This window comes from Sphaerodactylus townsendi, linkage group LG16 (genome assembly GCF_021028975.2).
Source record: "Sphaerodactylus townsendi isolate TG3544 linkage group LG16, MPM_Stown_v2.3, whole genome shotgun sequence".
Classification (NCBI taxonomy): domain Eukaryota; kingdom Metazoa; phylum Chordata; class Lepidosauria; order Squamata; family Sphaerodactylidae; genus Sphaerodactylus; species Sphaerodactylus townsendi.
Window position 1 is genome coordinate 10,773,432 of NC_059440.1, and position 18,242 is coordinate 10,791,673.

The 18,242-nt window shown below is 50.4% G+C and overlaps 1 protein-coding gene across 1 annotated transcript in view; it reads left to right on the plus strand.

Annotated features, from left to right (window-relative positions):
• The first annotated feature begins 662 nt into the window (after positions 1-662).
• The window catches only part of UNC119 (unc-119 lipid binding chaperone), a 23,510-nt gene continuing 5,930 nt past the window's right edge, over positions 663-18,242 (plus strand). The window contains exons 1-2 of the mRNA XM_048519059.1: positions 663-941; positions 13,792-13,905. Of these exons, the coding sequence (XP_048375016.1) occupies positions 755-941; positions 13,792-13,905 (301 nt within the window). The 5' untranslated portion in view covers positions 663-754. The remainder of the gene's footprint in view (positions 942-13,791; positions 13,906-18,242) is intronic.

Below are 18,242 nucleotides of genomic sequence, written 5' to 3' on the forward strand. Positions count from 1 at the left end.
GAAATCAAACCCAGTTCTCCAGCTTAGTCTTAACCACTATGCCAGGGAGGACCTAAACATGGGTGCAAGGGAAGGTTAAGCCTTGCTGGCATTTGCTACTCCATAACCCAGCAAGGGTGCCTGCCAGGTACAAAAACCTGGGAGAACTGAACCCAGTTCTCAAATCGGTCGTTCTTAACCACGACACCAGGGAAGATCTAGAAGCGTGTGCAAGGGAAGGTTAAGCCTTGCTGGCGTTTGCAGCTCCATAAGCCAGCAAGGGTGCCCATCGGGCTAAAAAAACCCTGGTAGAATCGAACCCAGTTCTCCAGCTTAGAGTCTTAACCACTATGCCAGGGAGGACCTAAACATGGGTGCGAGGGAAAGTTAAGCCTCGCTGGCATTTGCTGCTCCATTCAACCAGCAATGCTGCCAGGCTAAAAACCTGGGAGAAACGCGGTCGGCGGGCTGCGTACTGGGCACTCCCCTTCCCCGGCCCGGACGAGTCGTCACGGCGGCCATCCAACCGGTGGGGCGTTCCTGACGTGCACTCCCGATCCGGTGGCCAGGTTTTGGGTGGAACCGGAGCCGACCCCGGCCGGGCAGCGGAGGGGCTTCCTGTACGGCCTTGGCGAGAAGGAGGAGGAGGCGGCTGCCGCGGGGGCGCGCCTTCGCTCCGCCGTCCCTGGGGCGGAGCCGCGCGGGGCCCGGCCGGGGATTCGCGGCTGGCGAGGCGCTTAGGGCGCGCGGCCGGGCCGGGCTTGGGCGGGCGGGCATGAGCCAGGCGGCCGCAGCCTGTCGCTCGTCGGGCAGCCGCAGCGGGGCCATGAAGGTGAAGAAGGGCGGCGGCGGAGGGGCGGCCGGGGCCGCCGCGCCCGCTTGCACCGAGGACGAGCTGCGGGGCCGCCGGGCCGCCGGGATCAGCCCCGAGGACGTGCTGGGGCTGCAGAAGATCACGTCCGGTGAGCCCCTGCCCGCCCCACCGCCGGGGCCCGCAGCACCGGGGGGGCGGGCCGGGGGTTTCCTTTTGCAGAGGAAGGGGCTGCATTGCAACGGGCCAAGCTGCAACCGGGCTTCTCCGGACAGGAAGGGGGCCCAACTGGGGAAGGGGGCCAAACGCGAGCCGCCTCCCGTTTGCATTGGCCCTTCGGAGGGCCCTCCGCCGCCTGAGTTTCCCCGAGGGTCGCCCGTGACGGAAGTCTGGGTTCCAGGGGCCTTTTGGAACTCCTGGCCACAAGGTCTTGCTTCCCGGGCCCGGCCACAAGATCTTGCCTTGAAGCTTGAGCAATGCTGGGCACGGTCGCTGCCAAGGGCTCCTTCGGGTCGTTGGGAGTGGGGGCGAATAAGGTCGCCCGGAGGACTGAACCGAGGCTAATCTGGTCGCCTGGGGCCCTATAGGGGCAGGGCCATCACCTGCGTTGGGACCACACACTTTGCATGGGAACATGCTGACTGTTGCATCAAAAACTCAGCAGAGGCTTATGGCGCCTGCACATATCTCTCCCCAGGAGATTACGGCGTGATAAATTTAGTAGTCTTTCAGGTGCCACCAGACTCCGTTTTTCCAGGTGTGTGGGAGGGACGCTGTGCCGATTGCAGCGCCGTGCTCTTCGCTAACTTCTAGCACATCTAAGGCATGATACCAGTTACATTAAAGTCTTTGTTCCGTCTGCTCCCCTACCCACAGCTTTGGCCACCAGCTCAGATTCCTCTCTGGCTTTGTGAGAATGCCACCGGGGTGACCGCTCATTCCAGGTTTGTGTTTACGGCAGCGGCTGTTCGTTGCGAACACAGCCTTGGGATTCCTCTGCCACTTGACAGGCCGCAAGCCGCACATTTATTTTTTGACAGTTTGGGGCGGAAAATGTCAGCCTTGGAAAGGAAGGTGGCCTGTCCAGCAATGGGGGACTGAGCTGCTGTCAAAGACTGAGATCGAAATGGCTGCCAGCCACTCAAGCAAATAAGCCAAGCCCAGTGGCCAGTGCGGTATGGAGATTAAGAAGAAGAGTTTGGATTTATACCCCACCTTTCTTTCCCGGAAGGAGACTCAAGGTGGCTTCCAAGCTCCTTTACCTTCCTCTCCCCACAACAGACACCTTGTGAGGCGGGTGGGGCTGAGATAGTTCTGCAGAACTGTGACTAGCCCGAGGTCGCCCAGCAGGAATTTAGGAGTGCGGAAACACATCTGGTTCACCAGATAAGCCTCTGCCACTCAGGTGGAGGAGTGGGGAATCAAACCCGGTTCTCCAGATTAGAATCCACCTGCTCTTAACCACTACACCACACTGACTCTCTTTAAAGCAGTGGACTATAATCTGGAGAGTTGTGTTCGATTCCTTGCTCGTCCGCACGAGTGGTGGACTCTTTATCTGGTGGATTTGTTTCCCTGCTCCTTCACGTGAAGCCTGCTGGGTGACGTTGGGCCAGTCACAGTTCTCTCAGAACTCCCACAGCCCCACAGGGGAGAGGAAGGGAAAGGAGCCTGTGAGTTACTTTGGGACTCCTTGTGGTTGAGAAAAGCGGGGTATAAATCCAAACTCTTCTTCTTGTACTTCTCTTCTTCTGTGTAGCAAGGAAGTGGGAGGAATGTTATGTGTGGCATACGTCAGTCAGGATCTTTAAGTCTTGCCTGGGCAGAATTCAATCCCTTGAAAACTGGGGGATTTATTGGGGTGGTTGTTGGACATATCAATTGTGAGTCCTCTTCCTGCCCTCCCAAAGGGCTTCTCTTTCGTTGGCCCTGTGGTCCCTGTCGTTAGTAGTGGACAGGGTCCATCAGGGGCCCCTGGATGTTGTTTAACTCCTAGGAGTAAGCACCTACTCCTCGTTTGTGCTGCCGCCGCCGCCTGTTTTCCTGGCCAAACCTTAGCAGCACAGTTTAGATGCTGCAGAATTATTCCAATGTGGGGAATACTATTCCCAGTTGTGAATGGGAATCTCTGAGCTTTGCTTGTGTGGGCCAAACGACCAAGCGACTGAATCTGTCCAGGGCTTTGGTCTTCCTGGACTAACATTTGCCAGTTGGGGGAATAGGATCAGGAACAGACTTGGTGTCTGACCGCTCTGGAAGGAAATGTTTCTTCAAACCCCCTACCCTGCCAGCTCCTGGCTTTCTTGAGAACGTTCTAAGCCAGACCTGGGCATTATACGGCCCGCGGGCCACATCCGGCCCGCCGGATGACCCTGACTGGCCCCCCTGCTGTGCTGGGGAGCGAGGCGTCTTTGAAAGCCCTGCAGAAGCCGGTTGCCTTGTCTGCCGGCTTCTGCGGGGCTTTCAAAAGCGCCTCGCCCCCCTGCCTTTCTGGGGAGCGAGGTGCCTTTGAAAGCCCAGCAGAAGCTGGTTGCCTTGGCTGTCGGCCTCTGCGGGGCTTTCAAAAGCGCCTCACCCCCCTGCCTTTTGGCCCGGCCCTCCACAATATTTTTTGTTTCTTATGCGGCCCCATGGAAAAAATAATTGCCCACCCCTGTTCTAAGCTGTTCTGCCACCCCAGTTCCTATTTCCTTGCTCCTAGAATGGGCATCATCCCAACTCGGGATTAAGCAGAAGGGGAATTCTGTGTCGGGGTTCTTGCTGCCTCTGCTAGTATGTACGTTAAGAGGGCGTCCCCCCAAGAACCAGACAAGGTATGATTACCCAAGAGAAAGAGCATCTCCTTCGGCTGATCCTGTGGCTGCTTGGTTGTGATTATTCAGCGCCATCTGGATAGCTCCGGGCACATCGACGGCGCTATGGTATTAATAATTAAGTAATCTAATTAATTAATGCTTTGTTGAGTGACCAATCAAGGGGGTCCTGTCATAGCTGTCTCCCGTTAAGGTGGTTTACATGAACCTTTCACAGTATTGGTTTTGCTTCCTTGTATCAGCCTTGCCATATTAGTTGGCAGCAAATTGGTCCCCTATAAAAATTAACAGCTTCCCCTAACAATCCGCCAGAAGTCGCAGAGTCCGTTCGCCTGCCCCTTCCTTCCCCCATGTTGTCTTGTGTGTATCGATCTGGCTTCTTAGCACTATTTACCGGCCTTATGATCAAACAAATCCTGGCCAGGAAATTCCCCGTATGAAAGTTGAATTTGGGACTCCGCAGACGTGTGGGTGGATTTGTAGAGCCACTTCTGGAAGCAGAGTTTGGAAGGGTTTGCTTAGCCTGGCCTAGTTGAAGTCCTGGGATATTTGTGTGGGGGCGTCCTAACTTCTGGGTGGCGCTTCAAGAATGATTAAATTCCGCCCCCATTTGACTTGACCCATCCTTTTTTCCCCTTTGCAGATCAGCTTGCTGTTTATATCTCTCTTGTTTCTGCCAGCAAGTGCTAGCTAATGAACTTAGCCAAATCCCCTGGGGGATAGGGTATGATTTAGTTAGACAAGAGGGGGGAGGGTTTGTGACATTTTCCGGTTGCCCCCACGTTGTTCAGGTGGATCTGGAACTTGTCGGGACAAGCAACCGAGGAGACCTGCTGAGTTGGTGGCGACAGGCATTAGCGTTAGTGGCGCCGGCTGCAAAACGCTCCTGCTAAACCCAAATGCAGAGAGTTTGGGTTGAATTTTCTGGGTTGCATTTAAGCAAGGCAAGGGCTGCCTGTAAGCATGTAGCTCAGGATCCTGTAGAGCAGTGGTTCTCAACTTGGGGGTCGGGACCCCCTTGGGGGTCAAACGACCCTTTCGCAGGGGTCGCCTAAGACCTTTGGAAAATGGTCTTTTTATATTTTATATATACCAATTTTATGGTTGGGGGTCACCACAACATGAGGAACTGTATTAAAGGGTTGCGGCATTAGGAAGGTTGAGAACCATTGCTGTAGAGATCTTCTAAACACCCTGTCTTTGGGTCCCCCCCCCCCCCCGTTTGCACATAGTAGGCCTGAGAGATGGGGGGGTCGTTTCTCAGGGAAGTCACAACAGAATCGCCTCTGTGTCGCATCCGTGGCACATTAGGAGTTCTGCAGTGTACAGATGTGACCGGCCCCCTGTTCAAAGAGAAGGAAAGCCAATAATTTTGAAAGACCGTCTCCTTCCATATGTCCCAACAACAGTCATTGGGCTCCCGTTCTGTGGAATGGACTTCCTGAAGGGGGAGTCGAGCCTTCCTTTGAGATCTTCAGTGAGTGCTGGTGGTTTGCCAGGGCTTTTTTTTGAGGGTGTGGGGTGGTTTGAATTTCAGGCATCTTTTGAGGGGGGAGAAGAAGAAGAAGAGTTGGATTTATACCCCACCTTTCTCTCCTATAGGAGACTCAAGGGGGCTTACAATCTCCTTTCCCTCCCCCTCCAACAACAAACACCCTGTGAGGTGGGTGGGGCTGAGAGAGCTCCAAAGATCTGTGACTAGCCCAAGGTCACCCAGGTGGCATGTGTTAAGAGTGCACAAGCTAATCTGGTTCACCAGATAAGCCTCCACAGCTCAAGCAGGGCCTCAAACCCGGTTCTCCAGATTAGAGTGCAGCTGTTCTTAACCACTACACCACGCTGGCTGTAGATTTGCGGTTGGCTATTTAATTTTTTTGCTTTCACTGAAAATGTCTTGAACTCGTCAGTCACTTTGAACCATGAGGAAAGGTGGGATATATAGGTTTTAATAAATAAAATAAGAGCCTGCTGGGTGTAGTGGTTAAGAGCAGGTGGACTCTAATCTGGAGAACCGGGTTTGATTCTCTGCTCTGCTGCTTGAGCTGTGGAGGCTTCTCTGGTGAACTAGAGCCGGGTTTGATTTCCCTCCTCCTCCGCATGAACAGTGGATTCTTATCTGGTGAACTGGATTTGTTTGGGCTAGAAGAAGTTTGGGCTAGAAGGAGTACGGATTCATGCCCTGTCTTTCTCTTCTGTAAGGAGACTCGGTGGGGCTTCAAAAACCCTTCTCTTCCGCTCCCCAAACAGACCCCTTGTGAAGTAGGTGGGGATGAGAGGGTTCTGAGGAACGGTGACTAGCCCAAGGTCACCCAGAAGGCTTCATGTGCAGGAGTGGGGAAATAAATCCAGTCACATTTCTCTCTGAACTCTCTCGGCCCCACTTATCTCACAAGGTGTCTGTTGTGGAGAGAGCAAGGGAAGGAGTTTGTAAGCTGCGTTGCATCTTCTTATGGCTATGCAAAGTGGCGTATGCATCTAAATTCTTCTAATTGAGAAGGTTTGGGCGACAGGTGAAGGGTAGGACTTAAAGGTGCATTGATGGGTGGTCAGAGGAAGCAGAGTTAGTGACCGGTTGTGGAGGGAGTTGTTGGCAATAGTCAGGTGAGCCCCAGAGATGTTGGAGTTGTTCCCCCACAGAGACAGACGGCTGTAGGAGGCATGCCGGTTGACTGTGATTGTGGTGGCCCAACCTGGGCTAATGGCCACAGGAACCTACTCTTTTGACGTCTTGGGAGATGGTAGAAGGTCGGCAGAGAAGAAGAAAGGGCTCCGTCCTCAGGCACCTAACTCCGTTTCCCAGCGTGGTGCTTACACACAGTGGCCAAGGACTGAACCCAGGCAGGTGGCTGTATGGATTTAATGTTGAAAAAGAGTTCTAATTCTGGCCCGTGGCTGGTCTGTGCAAATTAAAATTTAGAAGAGGAATCCACCGGAATTCTCCTTGCTGATCCCGAACTCTTCTCATCCTTCTGGCTTTGGGGATCTGGCCCCCTCTCGTACCCTTTCTGTTTTAAGCCTCATATTTTGCAGGCAATCAGTCAGTCAGAAAAGTTTGTTTTTGAAGGGCAAATTGGATTCAATCCCTGCACATTCTCGCTGTGGCTGTGGATGCCTTACGTGGAAAGCCTGAGCTTTGCACATGCTCTAGGTACAAGCGTCCCCTGGGTGTAGTTTCCTTTGCCACTTCTGGGCCGGCCTCGCTGCTCCGAGCTGACTCAAGCCGGGCTTCTGGTGAGCAGGCGGAGGGGCATTGTGATCCCAGCCCGCTCTGGGCCCTTGCCTTCTGTTGGCCTCTGTTCTGAGTGCTAATCCTCTTTCCTTCATCTGATACCTGGCTTATGTGGGTGGGAGCAGGTTTTAAAATAGTGCCTGACCTTATTGGCTCCTTAGCCAAAGCTTGTTAAGCAACAGACTTGGAAGGGGGGGGGGGGGCGCTTGTTATGGAACATCAGGAGTGCCTTGTGGGCTCCCCGTTCTGTTCCGTTTCTACGTATTTTGGCCCTGGCATCTGAAACTGGGCATACAGGGGCTGACTCTTAACACAGAGTTTGCAAAGCCACTCTTAAAACTGAGTTTGCAAAGCCACTTCCTGGGCAGCTTTACTGGCCATTCCTTGCCCAATTTAGATGTTGTGGAAAATAGATTTGGCAAGCCAGGAAGAGGGAAGCGAGCACCTGCCCCTGGCACATCCCTGCCCCTGCCCCCCTCACAACAAACACCCTGTGAGGTAGGTGGGGCTGAGAGAGCTCCGTAGAGCTGTGACTAGCCCAAGGTCACCCAGCTGGCATGTGTTGGAGTGCACAAGCTAATCTAGTTCACCAGATAAGCTTCCACAGCTCAAGTGGCAGAGTGGGGAATCAAGCCCAGTTCTCCAGATTAGAGTGCACCTGTCCTTCATCACTACACCACGCTGGTTCCTTGAAGCCTTTGGCAATGAAGGGGATTGCAGGAGCAAGCCCATCTGTTTGTCCCATATGCCTGTCGATTGTAACGGATGGAGCTGCTTGGTGCTGTATCCCTTTGATTGTCCCTCTGTCTTCTTGTGAACTACTGGATCTGCCCTGCCCCTCTCCAAACCCTTGGGCAAAAGTCTTGCTAGGAAGTTGTTGGGGACTGAGTCTGGGCACATAGCATATCCGGGTGCGTGTGTCCTCGTTCATTTCCCATTCTCCGAGTCCAGCCATTTTGGCAGCTCGGAGAATCCATCACGCTTTGGATCTCAGATCCATACAGGAAACTGCAGCCCTCTGGACAGGAAGTCCCTGCTGGTCTACAAGCACGCCAACAAGAGTTGCTCGGGATGGAGTCCTCCTGAGGGGCAGGCTGTGGTCCTGGAGACTGTGGGGCAGAAGTTTTGCAGGAAAGACCTGACCCCTTTCCGGAGACGGTGCATCTCTCTTTCTCATTCTCATGAGAGGCTGACACTGTTTCTATAGCAACCCTCCCTTTCTGCAAAAAAGGAGAAGATAATTGCCATGGCGGCAGGTCAGAAGAGGGTCTGCTCCCGGCACAGCATGCCGGCTGGTCAACGGAATCACCAACCATGATAGTAGCTTGGCGCAGGTAAATGTCCGCAGCAGAGAGCGTTTTGCTGCCGGGCAGGAGTGGGCCCCTCTTTCTTTCCACCGGCTGGAATCTAACCAAGGGAGCAACATGGCAGGCTTCCTCGCTTTCCGATTTGTCCAGGCCTACATAAACAAATGCAGATTTGCAATTAGTATCCAAAAGGCTATCACAGGGATGGCGAACCTTTTTGAGACCGAGTGCCCAAATTGCAACCCAAACCCCACTTATTTATCGTAAAGTGCCAACCCGACAATTTAACCTGAATGCTGAGGTTTTGGTTTAGAAAAAAACGATTGGCTCCCTCTTCCTCTGCCCCTCCTGCTCGAGCAGGGGCTAGCCTGCTCTAGCCTCCAGCAAGTCCCGTGCGCAGCGCTCTGTGCTTCTCTAGCATCTTTGCCTCCTCTGCGCCCCCCACTCCTCGGGCAGCAGCCACCCGGAGCACAGGCACCAGGCCTGCCAGCCGAGTCCTCCCTGCTCATTGCACGTTGTGCTCAGTGGCCCAGGTCAGTCTAGATGTGTGTGGGGTGTGTGTGTGTGATTTTCCACCCCCCACACGATGAACTCTGTGTGCGCGTGCCCACAGAGAGGGCTCCGAGTGCCACCTCTGGCACCCGTGCCATAGGTTCGCCATCACTGGGCTATCACAACAACTGCGTGGTATATTTTAACAAAACGATCAGTTTATAATTGAGAGTTGACAGGAAATCATATGTTTTCGTACACTTCGTATATGCATTTCTTCATCCAACATTACATCATATCAGAAATAAGTACATAATTTTACATAAACAATGTGTCAGCATTCAAAGCAAGCAATTCAAAATGGCAAAAATGTGAGGTGGGGCTAGTTAACCTTCCGGATTTTTGGTTAGCCTCATGTAGCCTTCCAAGGCCCCTCAACAGATGTCCTATGTTAGGATTTCAATCTCAAAAAAGTTATCCCTAGGACAGGCCTGGCATGCCTCCGTGTGGTCCTCTGGAACTGGTGCCACTCTTTTTCTCTCTGGCTAGTTTTTGCAGGATTGGTGCCATCTGCGCTCCTTTCTCCGGCTTGTCCATTTCTGGGCTTCCGAGTAGGCAGTTCACGATGTTGTCGCTGACCTGCACAGGATAACATCTCTGTGCCTCTTGTGAATGCGGCTGATCCTCTGCCTCTCAGGGGATTTTTAAAAAATTTACTGTTTGTATCCCCCCCCCCCCCCCCCCCCCGGATCTTGCAGCAAAGGAGAGAAAAGTGTGCAAACATATGATATGAATACTTCTAAAAATGGAATTGGCCTCGCCAGTACATGACAACACGGGGCAGGCACAGAAGTAGTGGGCGGCATGTGTCTGACTGTCAGTGCTTTTGGCCAAGGGGATGATGAAGAAGAGAAGAGTTTGGATTCATACCCCCGTTGTTACCCAGGATGGGTCTCTCAATGTAGTGGGGAATATTAGCTTAGAGCAAATTAGCTTAGAGCAGCAGTGGCGTAGGAGGTTAAGAGCTCGTGTATCTAATCTGGAGGAACCGGGTTTGATTCCCAGCTCTGCCGCCTGAGCTGTGGAGGCTTATCTGGGGAATTCAGATTAGCCTGTGCACTCCCACACACGCCAGCTGGGTGACCTTGGGCTAGTCACAGTTCTTCTGAGCTCTCTCAGCCCCACCTACCTCACAAGGTGTTTGTTGTGAGGGGGAAAGGGCAAGGAGATTGTAAGCCCCCTTGAGTCTCCTGCAGGAGAGAAAGGGGGGATATAAATCCAAACTCCTCCTCCTCCTCCTCCTCTTCTTTTTCTTTTTCTTCTTCTTCTTCTTCTTCTTCTTCTTCTTCTTCTTCTTCTTCTTCTTCTTCTTCTTCTTCTTCTTATTATTATTATTATTATTATTATTATTATTATTATTATTATTATTATTATTATTATTATTATTATTATTATTATTATTATTATTATTATTATTATTATTAATGTTGCGGGAGGCTGAGTGAAGAATCTTTTATACCAGTGTATATGAAGATCAGCTCTTGGAAGAAAATCCACAGACAGGAATATAATGCGAATTTAACAGTCTTTATCGTAGGGGCGAGGGGTTTACAGCCACTTGGTTCAATGCAGCAAACGTGCACAGACAGAGTTCCTAAGATATGGAAAATAGATTTGGAATAGAAAGGGGTATGGGGCATATGGGTAACACGGCCTGATTGCGATGTAAAGAAGATCCAAGGTTCAGAGCCAAACGGCCAGTGGCTGGTTCCAGGGGGCAACGCGTTGGACACAGCGACAAAGATGGAAAGGTGTCAGCGGCACTGGTCGATTGGCCCTTTGGAGGGTAGGATATTTATAGGGTGAAGAACCATTTAGGATAAACTTTGGGGGATGTTGCCCCATATTGCCCCGGTAGGCCCCTCCGCTCCTCGGAGGAGGACCTACTTGTGATCCCTGGCCCCAAAATGATCAGGCTGGCCTCGACGAGGGGCAGGGCCTTTTCAGCCCTGGCCCCTACCTGGTGGAACAGGCTCCCTAGGGAGATCAGGGCCCTGCGGGACTTACAGAGTTTCCGCAGGGCCTGCAAGATGGACCTGTTCCGCCAGGCGTTTGGCCAGCCTGGTTAAAAATACATCTACTGTGACATCTGGCCTCCCGTGGGCACAAAGGGGGGGAGGGGGGCAGCCAGACGCCATCCACATTTTTTAATGGGTTCTGTTTTTATTTGGTATTTAAATTATGTTTTAATGTATGTTTTAACCCGTTGTGAACCGCCCTGAGCCCTCAGGGGGAGGGCGGTATATAAAACTAATAATGAATAAATAAATAAAATGTTAGGACAACCTCTGGGAGGTGTCCGGATGGATTGTTTGAGAAACAGTAGAGTGTATTGTAAGGGGGTCAGGAGAAGTTAGTTACAGAAGGGAGTATCTGGGTTAAGATAATCAGGGGAGGCAATGTTATCAGGGGTCCTCTTGTGGCTGGAAACGAGTATCCATTCAGCAGGGCTACTGTATCTTGTTTAGGACACATTTTTCCTTGGCTGTGGAGCTGAAAATGTGCTGTTATGGCACGCAAGCTGAGAGCATGAGAACAGGAAAAAAATTCCTAGAAGTTTCTTCTAGTTAGACCTGGCTATTGCCAGAGAATGGGCTCCCCATCTCTGCAACGCCAGCATCACCCTTTAGGCTGGCACGCGGGCAGCAGGGATACCTGTAAATAAGCATTTGCCCCGCAATGCCAGGGTGATATGGTAACACCTCTCTCTCCTGCAAGGAGTCTCAAAGTGGTTTACAAATTCCTTCCCTTCCTTTCCCCACAACAGACACATTGTGAAGTCGGTGGGTCTGAGAGAGTTCTGAAAGAACTGTGACTAGCCCAAGGTCGCCCAGCAGGCTTCATGTGAAGGAGTGAAGAAGCAACCCAGTTCACCAGATTAGAGACAACCTGCTCCTAACCACTACACAACTCTGCTTTCATGCTGGGAGGAGACACCCAGGCCAACGTTCACAGTCGTGGTGGGGGTGCTGCTCTCTGGTCAATTGCTATGCCTTTGCGCTCTGCAGGCGCCAGTGTTTCGCTTACTGTTAAGGATGAAATAAACATCTCACTTGACTTTAATGAGTGAGCCAATGTTGCTTTTTCCTGGGCTTCGTGTCCGAAATCCTTTCTTCCTGTCTTGTAGCTTCTATTGTGATTGCTTCTGGTGCCGCTTGTTCAATCAACAATAGCAGTCAATGTAAAATGGATTCGGTAACAATTGCCGTTTTTTTACAAGAAGGAACAGGAAACGAATGGCTGTCGCTGGATGCCAGGAAGGCCTAAAGGAAGGGAACGGCTCTGGCTGAGCCATGCAAAGCAAAATACAAGCTGGGCACTGTGCAGGGCCAGGGTGCCCTGGAGAGGGGGACAGCTCTTGTTCCCTAAATAGGACCCCCATAGATTGGCACTTCCCCCAAGGAGCCAGAGGCATTCTTTGCAGCTATATAAGCAGGAATGCTCTCGTTTTCAGGCAGCCTAGAGGAAGGCGGAGCCTCTGGAAAAGGGGCTTGTCTCTCCAGGGTAGTTGACATACGATGCTGGTGGCCCTGACTGCGTGCCATAGATGTGGATGATGAATGTAGGACCCAGGATCAGATGCCTAAATGCAAGTAGTTGGCTGTCACTCACATCATGACATTTATTATGTTTGAAGAGTGGTTTGCCATTGCCTTCCCCGTCATCTACACTTTACCTCTAGCAAGCTGGATACTAATTTTACTGGCCTCGGAATAATGGGAGACTAAATCTACCATGAGCCAAATATACTCTGTTTCACTTAAAGATGTTAGTAGGCTGACCCTCGTGGAGGGTTGGCCACGTAGAGAGGCAGATGGCACCTCAGCGGGTTCTCGTGGCCCTGCCAAATCCACTTAGTGAGCAGAAGCTTCGCGTGGTCTACCCTGGGAGGCTTAAAACAAGCCTATCTCTCTCCCTCCCAGGAGTACAGTCGGAACAGAAGGGTTCCTTTGGGATGGGGGGTGGCTTTTGCTGTCTGAAAGCAGCTTATTTTGCAAGAAGGCCTAAGCCTTTCGGAGCCGCAAAAGATTCCTCTGCATTGTTTTGGGGGACCTAGAAAGAAGAAGAAGAGTTGGATTTATATCCCCCCTTCTCTCTTATAAGGAGACTCAAAGGGGTTACAAACTCCTTTCCCTTTTCCCCCACCACAACCGAAGAACTGACTAGCCCAAGGTCACCCACCTGGCATGTGTTGGCATGCACAAGCTAATCTAGTTCACCAGATGAGCTTCCACAGCTCAAGTGTCAGAGCAAGGAGTCAAATCTGGTTCTCCAGATTAAAGTGCACCTGCTCTTAACCACTACACCACCCTGGCTCTCAAGTGCCATCATCAGGCGAGGCTTTGGCTCAGCAGTGCATTTGGGAGAGTGTGAAGTTGAGTTCTGCGTCCTCTCCAAACTCCCAATTTTTATACAGATCGTCGGCATAGAAGCTGAGTCTTGCAACCAGCATATCTTTGCATAATTTGTCTTATTTTTGCTGGCAATGGGAGGAGGGGGAAAAAGAGACCCTGAAACATGGGAAATTCATCGGGTCTTGTCTGAATACTTTGAAGCTTGTTTTTTTTGGCGCCGTGAGATCTATACCCTGTTCCACCAAGAGAAAAAAACAACCTTTTAACTTCCTTCGCCACGTACAAAATTGTAACTTAATTCACTGCATTCGCCTAGCCCAGGGGTCTGCAACCTGCAGCTCTCCAGATGTTCATGGACTACAATTCCCATCAGCCCCTGCCACTATGGCCAATGCCATGGTGGTGGGGGCTGATGGGAATTGTAGCCCATGAACATCTGGAGAGCCGCAGGTTGCAGACCCCTGGCCTAGCCACTGGGACCCAAACGGAGCGTTCTAAAACAAAGATGGTCCAGCATGTGGCGAATGAAGGTATAATTTTGTTTTTTTCTTTTGGTGAAACACAGTACAGCAACTTACATTTTAAGGAATGAATCTCATGCCTTCTGTCTTTCCTGGACCCGGGTGCTAGATGCAGCCCCGCCGCTTGGCCAGAGTGTAAACATGAACCTCTGGTGATCAAGAGGGTCTCCTGTTAGAGTTTACCAAAGCCATTCCTTCTAACACTGTCCCTTTTCCTCCTCCAGATTATTTGTGCACTCTCGAGGAGAACGTGTACAAGATCGATTTCACCCGGTTCAAAATCCGAGACATGGAGTCGGGCACGGTGCTGTTTGAAATCACCAAGCCCCCGGTTTCAGGTGAGTGTGCAGAGCAGGTGAACTTGTCCACGGCTACCGCCCCTCTCGGCAGCCTTTCTTTGGGACGGGTCCCGCCCTCCCTCCCAACAGGCCCTTCTAAAGGAAGCTGAGTCAAGCCGAGAGTAGGCAGGTCACTTTGACCTGTTTTGGTACTGTTGGGCTGGCTTGCCACAGTGCTGCGTCACCTTGGTACAGCCAGCCCGTTCTTTTTTCCCCAAACCCTGCTCTTTGGTCTGGTTCACACATGCAGGAGGAGGGAGCTTAGCTGTGCTTCCTTCCAGCCTCTAGGGGTGGATCCCAACCTTGAGTGTCCTTTGTATTAAACTCCCTGTGAATAGCAAACAGACACTGCAGGGAAAGACTGTGGGGGAAGTCTTCTATTTCTTTTTAACCCACGGGAGCATTCCACACCTCCTGACCACTTGTGGTCTGAAGTTTCTCGATCATTGCTTTACTCCCTGGTTCCTCTGCTTGCCTGAAATGGGAATGTCATCTCTTTAGAATCACAGAATCATAGAGTTGGAAGCTATCCCAAGGGCCATCAAGTCCAGTCCCTGTAATGCAGGAACACACAACCAAAGCACTCCTGACAGATGGCCATCCAGCCTCTCTTTAAAAACCTCCAGACTCCACAACTCTCTGAGGTAGTGCATTCCACTGTCAAACAGCCCTTACTGTCAGGAAGTTTTTCCTGATGTTTAGGTGGAATCTCTTTTCCTTCACCTTGAACCCGTTACTCCGGGTCCTAGTCTCTGGAGCAGCAGGAAACAAGTTTGCTCCTTCACCAACATGACATCCCTTCAAATATTTAAACATGGCTATCATGTCACCTCTTAACCTTCTCTTCACGAGACTAAACATCCCCAGCTCCCTAAGTCTCTCTTTGTAGGGCATGGATTCCAGACCTTTTGCCATTTTGGTTGCCCTCCTCTGGACCTGTTCCAGCATGTCAATATCCTTCTTGAATTGCTGTGCCCAGAACTGTCCAGGTGAGATCTAACTTGTACAAAATAGAGGTACAATTACATACCTCAATCTAGACCAGACCTGGGCATTATATGGCCCGCGAGCCACATCCGGCCCACCGGATGACCCTGACTGGCCCCCCTGCCGTGCTGGGGAGCGAGGCACCTTTGAAAGCCCCGCAGAAGCTAGTTGCCTTGGCTGCCTTTTGGCCGGGCCCTCCACAATATTTTCTGTTTCTTATGCGGCCCCATGGAAAAAATAATTGCCTACCCCTGATCTAGACACTATACTCCTATTGCTACAGCCCAGAATTTAATTGGCTTTCTTGCCTATTTGGTCTTCTTAGACCTGATTTGACTCTAGCCTGGTGGAACTCTGTCAGCTGACACCAGGGCCCTGTGAGACCTCAAACAGTTCTGCAAGGCTTGTAGGACAGAGATGCTCCACCGGGGCTTTGGTTAAGGCCACTCACATGTCCCATTGTAATCTGCCTGGCCTCCTGGCAATAACGAACATGTTGTCATTCTGCGTTGCCCCCCTCTTGACTTGCCCAAGCTTGACTTGCCCCCTCTTGACTTGCCCAAGGGTTCAAATCCAAGCTGGGCTGGGCTGTTCTCCATTGGCTCAAATTGGTGGCTTACAAGTTCCATCTTGAGTTTTAATGATAGGTGTTTTCAGTGAATTTATAGACAAGTGAAATTGTTTTAATAAAAAATAAAATAAATCGTGGTAATCATCCTTGGTTTGAATGCCAGGGCCTGCCTTGGACCCACTGTGTACCTTATCCTTGACTGTCAGAGGACTGTCAGTGATAGCTTTGTCAAAAGCAAAACCAACCAACCAATACATTTCCTTATCAGCATGAAAAAAAAATGTTGATTGCTGTGCCTAAGTTCCTGATTTTGAAGAAGAAGAAGAGGAAGAAGAGGAAGAGGAAGAGGAGGAGGAGGAGTTTGGATATATACCCTTTCTTTCTCTCCTGTAAGGAGAGTCAAGGTGGCTTATACCTTACCTTCCTCTCCCCACAACAGACACCTTGTAAGGGAGGTGGGGCTGAGAGAGTTCCGAAGAACTGTGACTAGCCCAAGGTCACCCGGCAGGAATGTAGGAGTGCGGAAACACATCTGGTTCACCAGATAAGCCTACGCCACTCAGGTGGAGAAGTGGGGAATCAAACCCGGTTCTCCAGATTAGAATCCACCTGCTCTTAACCACTACACCACACTGGCTCTTTTGGGGGCAAACAGCGAGGGCTTTCCAGCTGATGCCCTTTCATGATGGAGCTGGGAAGGACGCCTTTGTGTTGCTCGCTTCTAGAGGTTTCGGGTGAGGAGCAAGCAGGTCAATTGCATTTATTTATTTATGTATTTATCGTCTCCATGGCATGGTGTGAGTCCAGAGATCAGGCGTGTCGCATTCAAAAGATAAGGAAGTTTATTTAACAAATGAAAAGATTACACATGGTCTGTTGAAGCATTCAGGCTGAGCAAGGGTACAAAAGAAACATGAAAACGCCCAATCCTCTTTCCCTGCAGTCAGTTCTTCTTCTGAATAATATTTAAATAGGCCAGGATAGTATTACTTGAAATTGCATTCGTTTATAGTTCTGCATTGTCTTAGGTCTAAAGGTTGGGGTTTCTCCCCATTGTCCCTTGCTGCATGGACAAGATGGAGTCAGTAGGGAAAGGTGTAGTCCTTCATGACTTGTTTCTCCCTGGGGAGCCAGCCAGGTATAGTCATTAAGAGCAGGTGGATTCTAATCTGGAGAACCAGGGTTGATTCCCCACTCTTCCACTTGAGTGACGGAGGCCCATCTGGGGGACCAGATGTGTTTCTGTACTCCTGCATTCCTGCTGGGTGACCTTGGGCCAGTCACAGTTCTCTCAGAAATCTTTCAGCCCCACCTACCTCACCAGGTGCCTGTTGTGGGGAGGGGGGAAGGGAAAGGAGCTTGTCAGCCACCTTGAGTCTCCTTGCAGGAGAGAAAGGTGGGGTACAAACCCAAACTCTTCTTAAAATCCATAAGATAGCAGACCTTCTTTTCTGTGTCCAGAGTATTTATAATTTTCCCTTCTGTTCCCCTCCTGGGATCATTCAAATCTTCCAGTCTCATGAGCAAATTCTAGCCAGTTGTCTGTTTCCCTTTGTTCCCGTGGGTGTCACCTTCCAGAAAGGTATCGGGTGGTAAAAACTTGTCCTACTTTGGCCAAAGTTATTAGCATAACCAAGAGTGCTCTACGCTTATAGCTTGATGGCGGAGTCTGCCCATGCATTTTATTTATTTCGACTTACAGTCAGAGACCAGCATATACAAATAAGCACACTGTTTGATGTTAAAATACAAATATTGTTAAAAACAGTACTAGAAAAAATAGTTTTCTGTTAATCTAGAATGCACAAATTGCGAGTTACATAGTTTGATGGCTCCTTTCCTCAAACTCCCTCCTTTTTGCCAGTTACTAGTTTCCAGGTAGGACAAGTTCCTGGGCACACAGGAAGTGTCGTCACAATGACTGAAATCCTGGGGTGAATTCTTGGATGGAGGGCATTTCTCCACGCTATAAAATATTTGTTTCATAATAGTTGAGATCATCATAGTTTATACCCCAGTCTTTTGTGGGGCCACTTGTAAAATAGAAAGTTAAATGACAATGTAGTTTAAAACGCCAGTGAATCTCAAAGATAAGGATGACAGGGTGGGTGGGTGCATGGAGAAATATATTTTGCTAGAATTTGCATATGACCATTGGAAAGGTAAATATTTGTATGGGCTCCGTGGTATGTAAAATGCTTGTTAAAATATGTTTTCTGTGTTTTCTATTTTAACGTTTTTGTATAATTTTCCTGTTATTATTGAAAATAAAATATAGAGGGGTGGATGGATAGATAGATAAAAATGAAAGGCAGAAATAACAAGTCACACCATATTTTAGCAGAATCCAGATCTTAAATATCCTGAAAATGGCATCTCTGCAGCCAGCCACCCCCCCTAACCCCCCCCCCAAAACCTGATTGGTAGGGGTTAAGAAGACTTGAGAGAATAAACCGTTCTTAGCCTGGCACCTAAAATAATAGGAGGAGGAGGAGGAGGAGGAGTTTGGATTGATACCCCACCTTTCGCTCCTGTAAGGAGACTCAAGGTGGCTTACAAGCTCCTTTCTCTTCCTCTCCCCACAACAGACACCTTGTGAGGTAGATGGGGTGGAGAGAGTTCAGACAGAAGAAGAGGAGTTTGGATTTATACCCCACCTTTTGCTCCTGTAAGGAGGCCCAAGGTGGTTACAGGCTCTTTTCCCACCAGTGATGAGCAAAGGAAAATGGTAGTCCGGAGGGGCTGTCGGAAAGGGAAATGGGGCCGATGTGGCGGGATG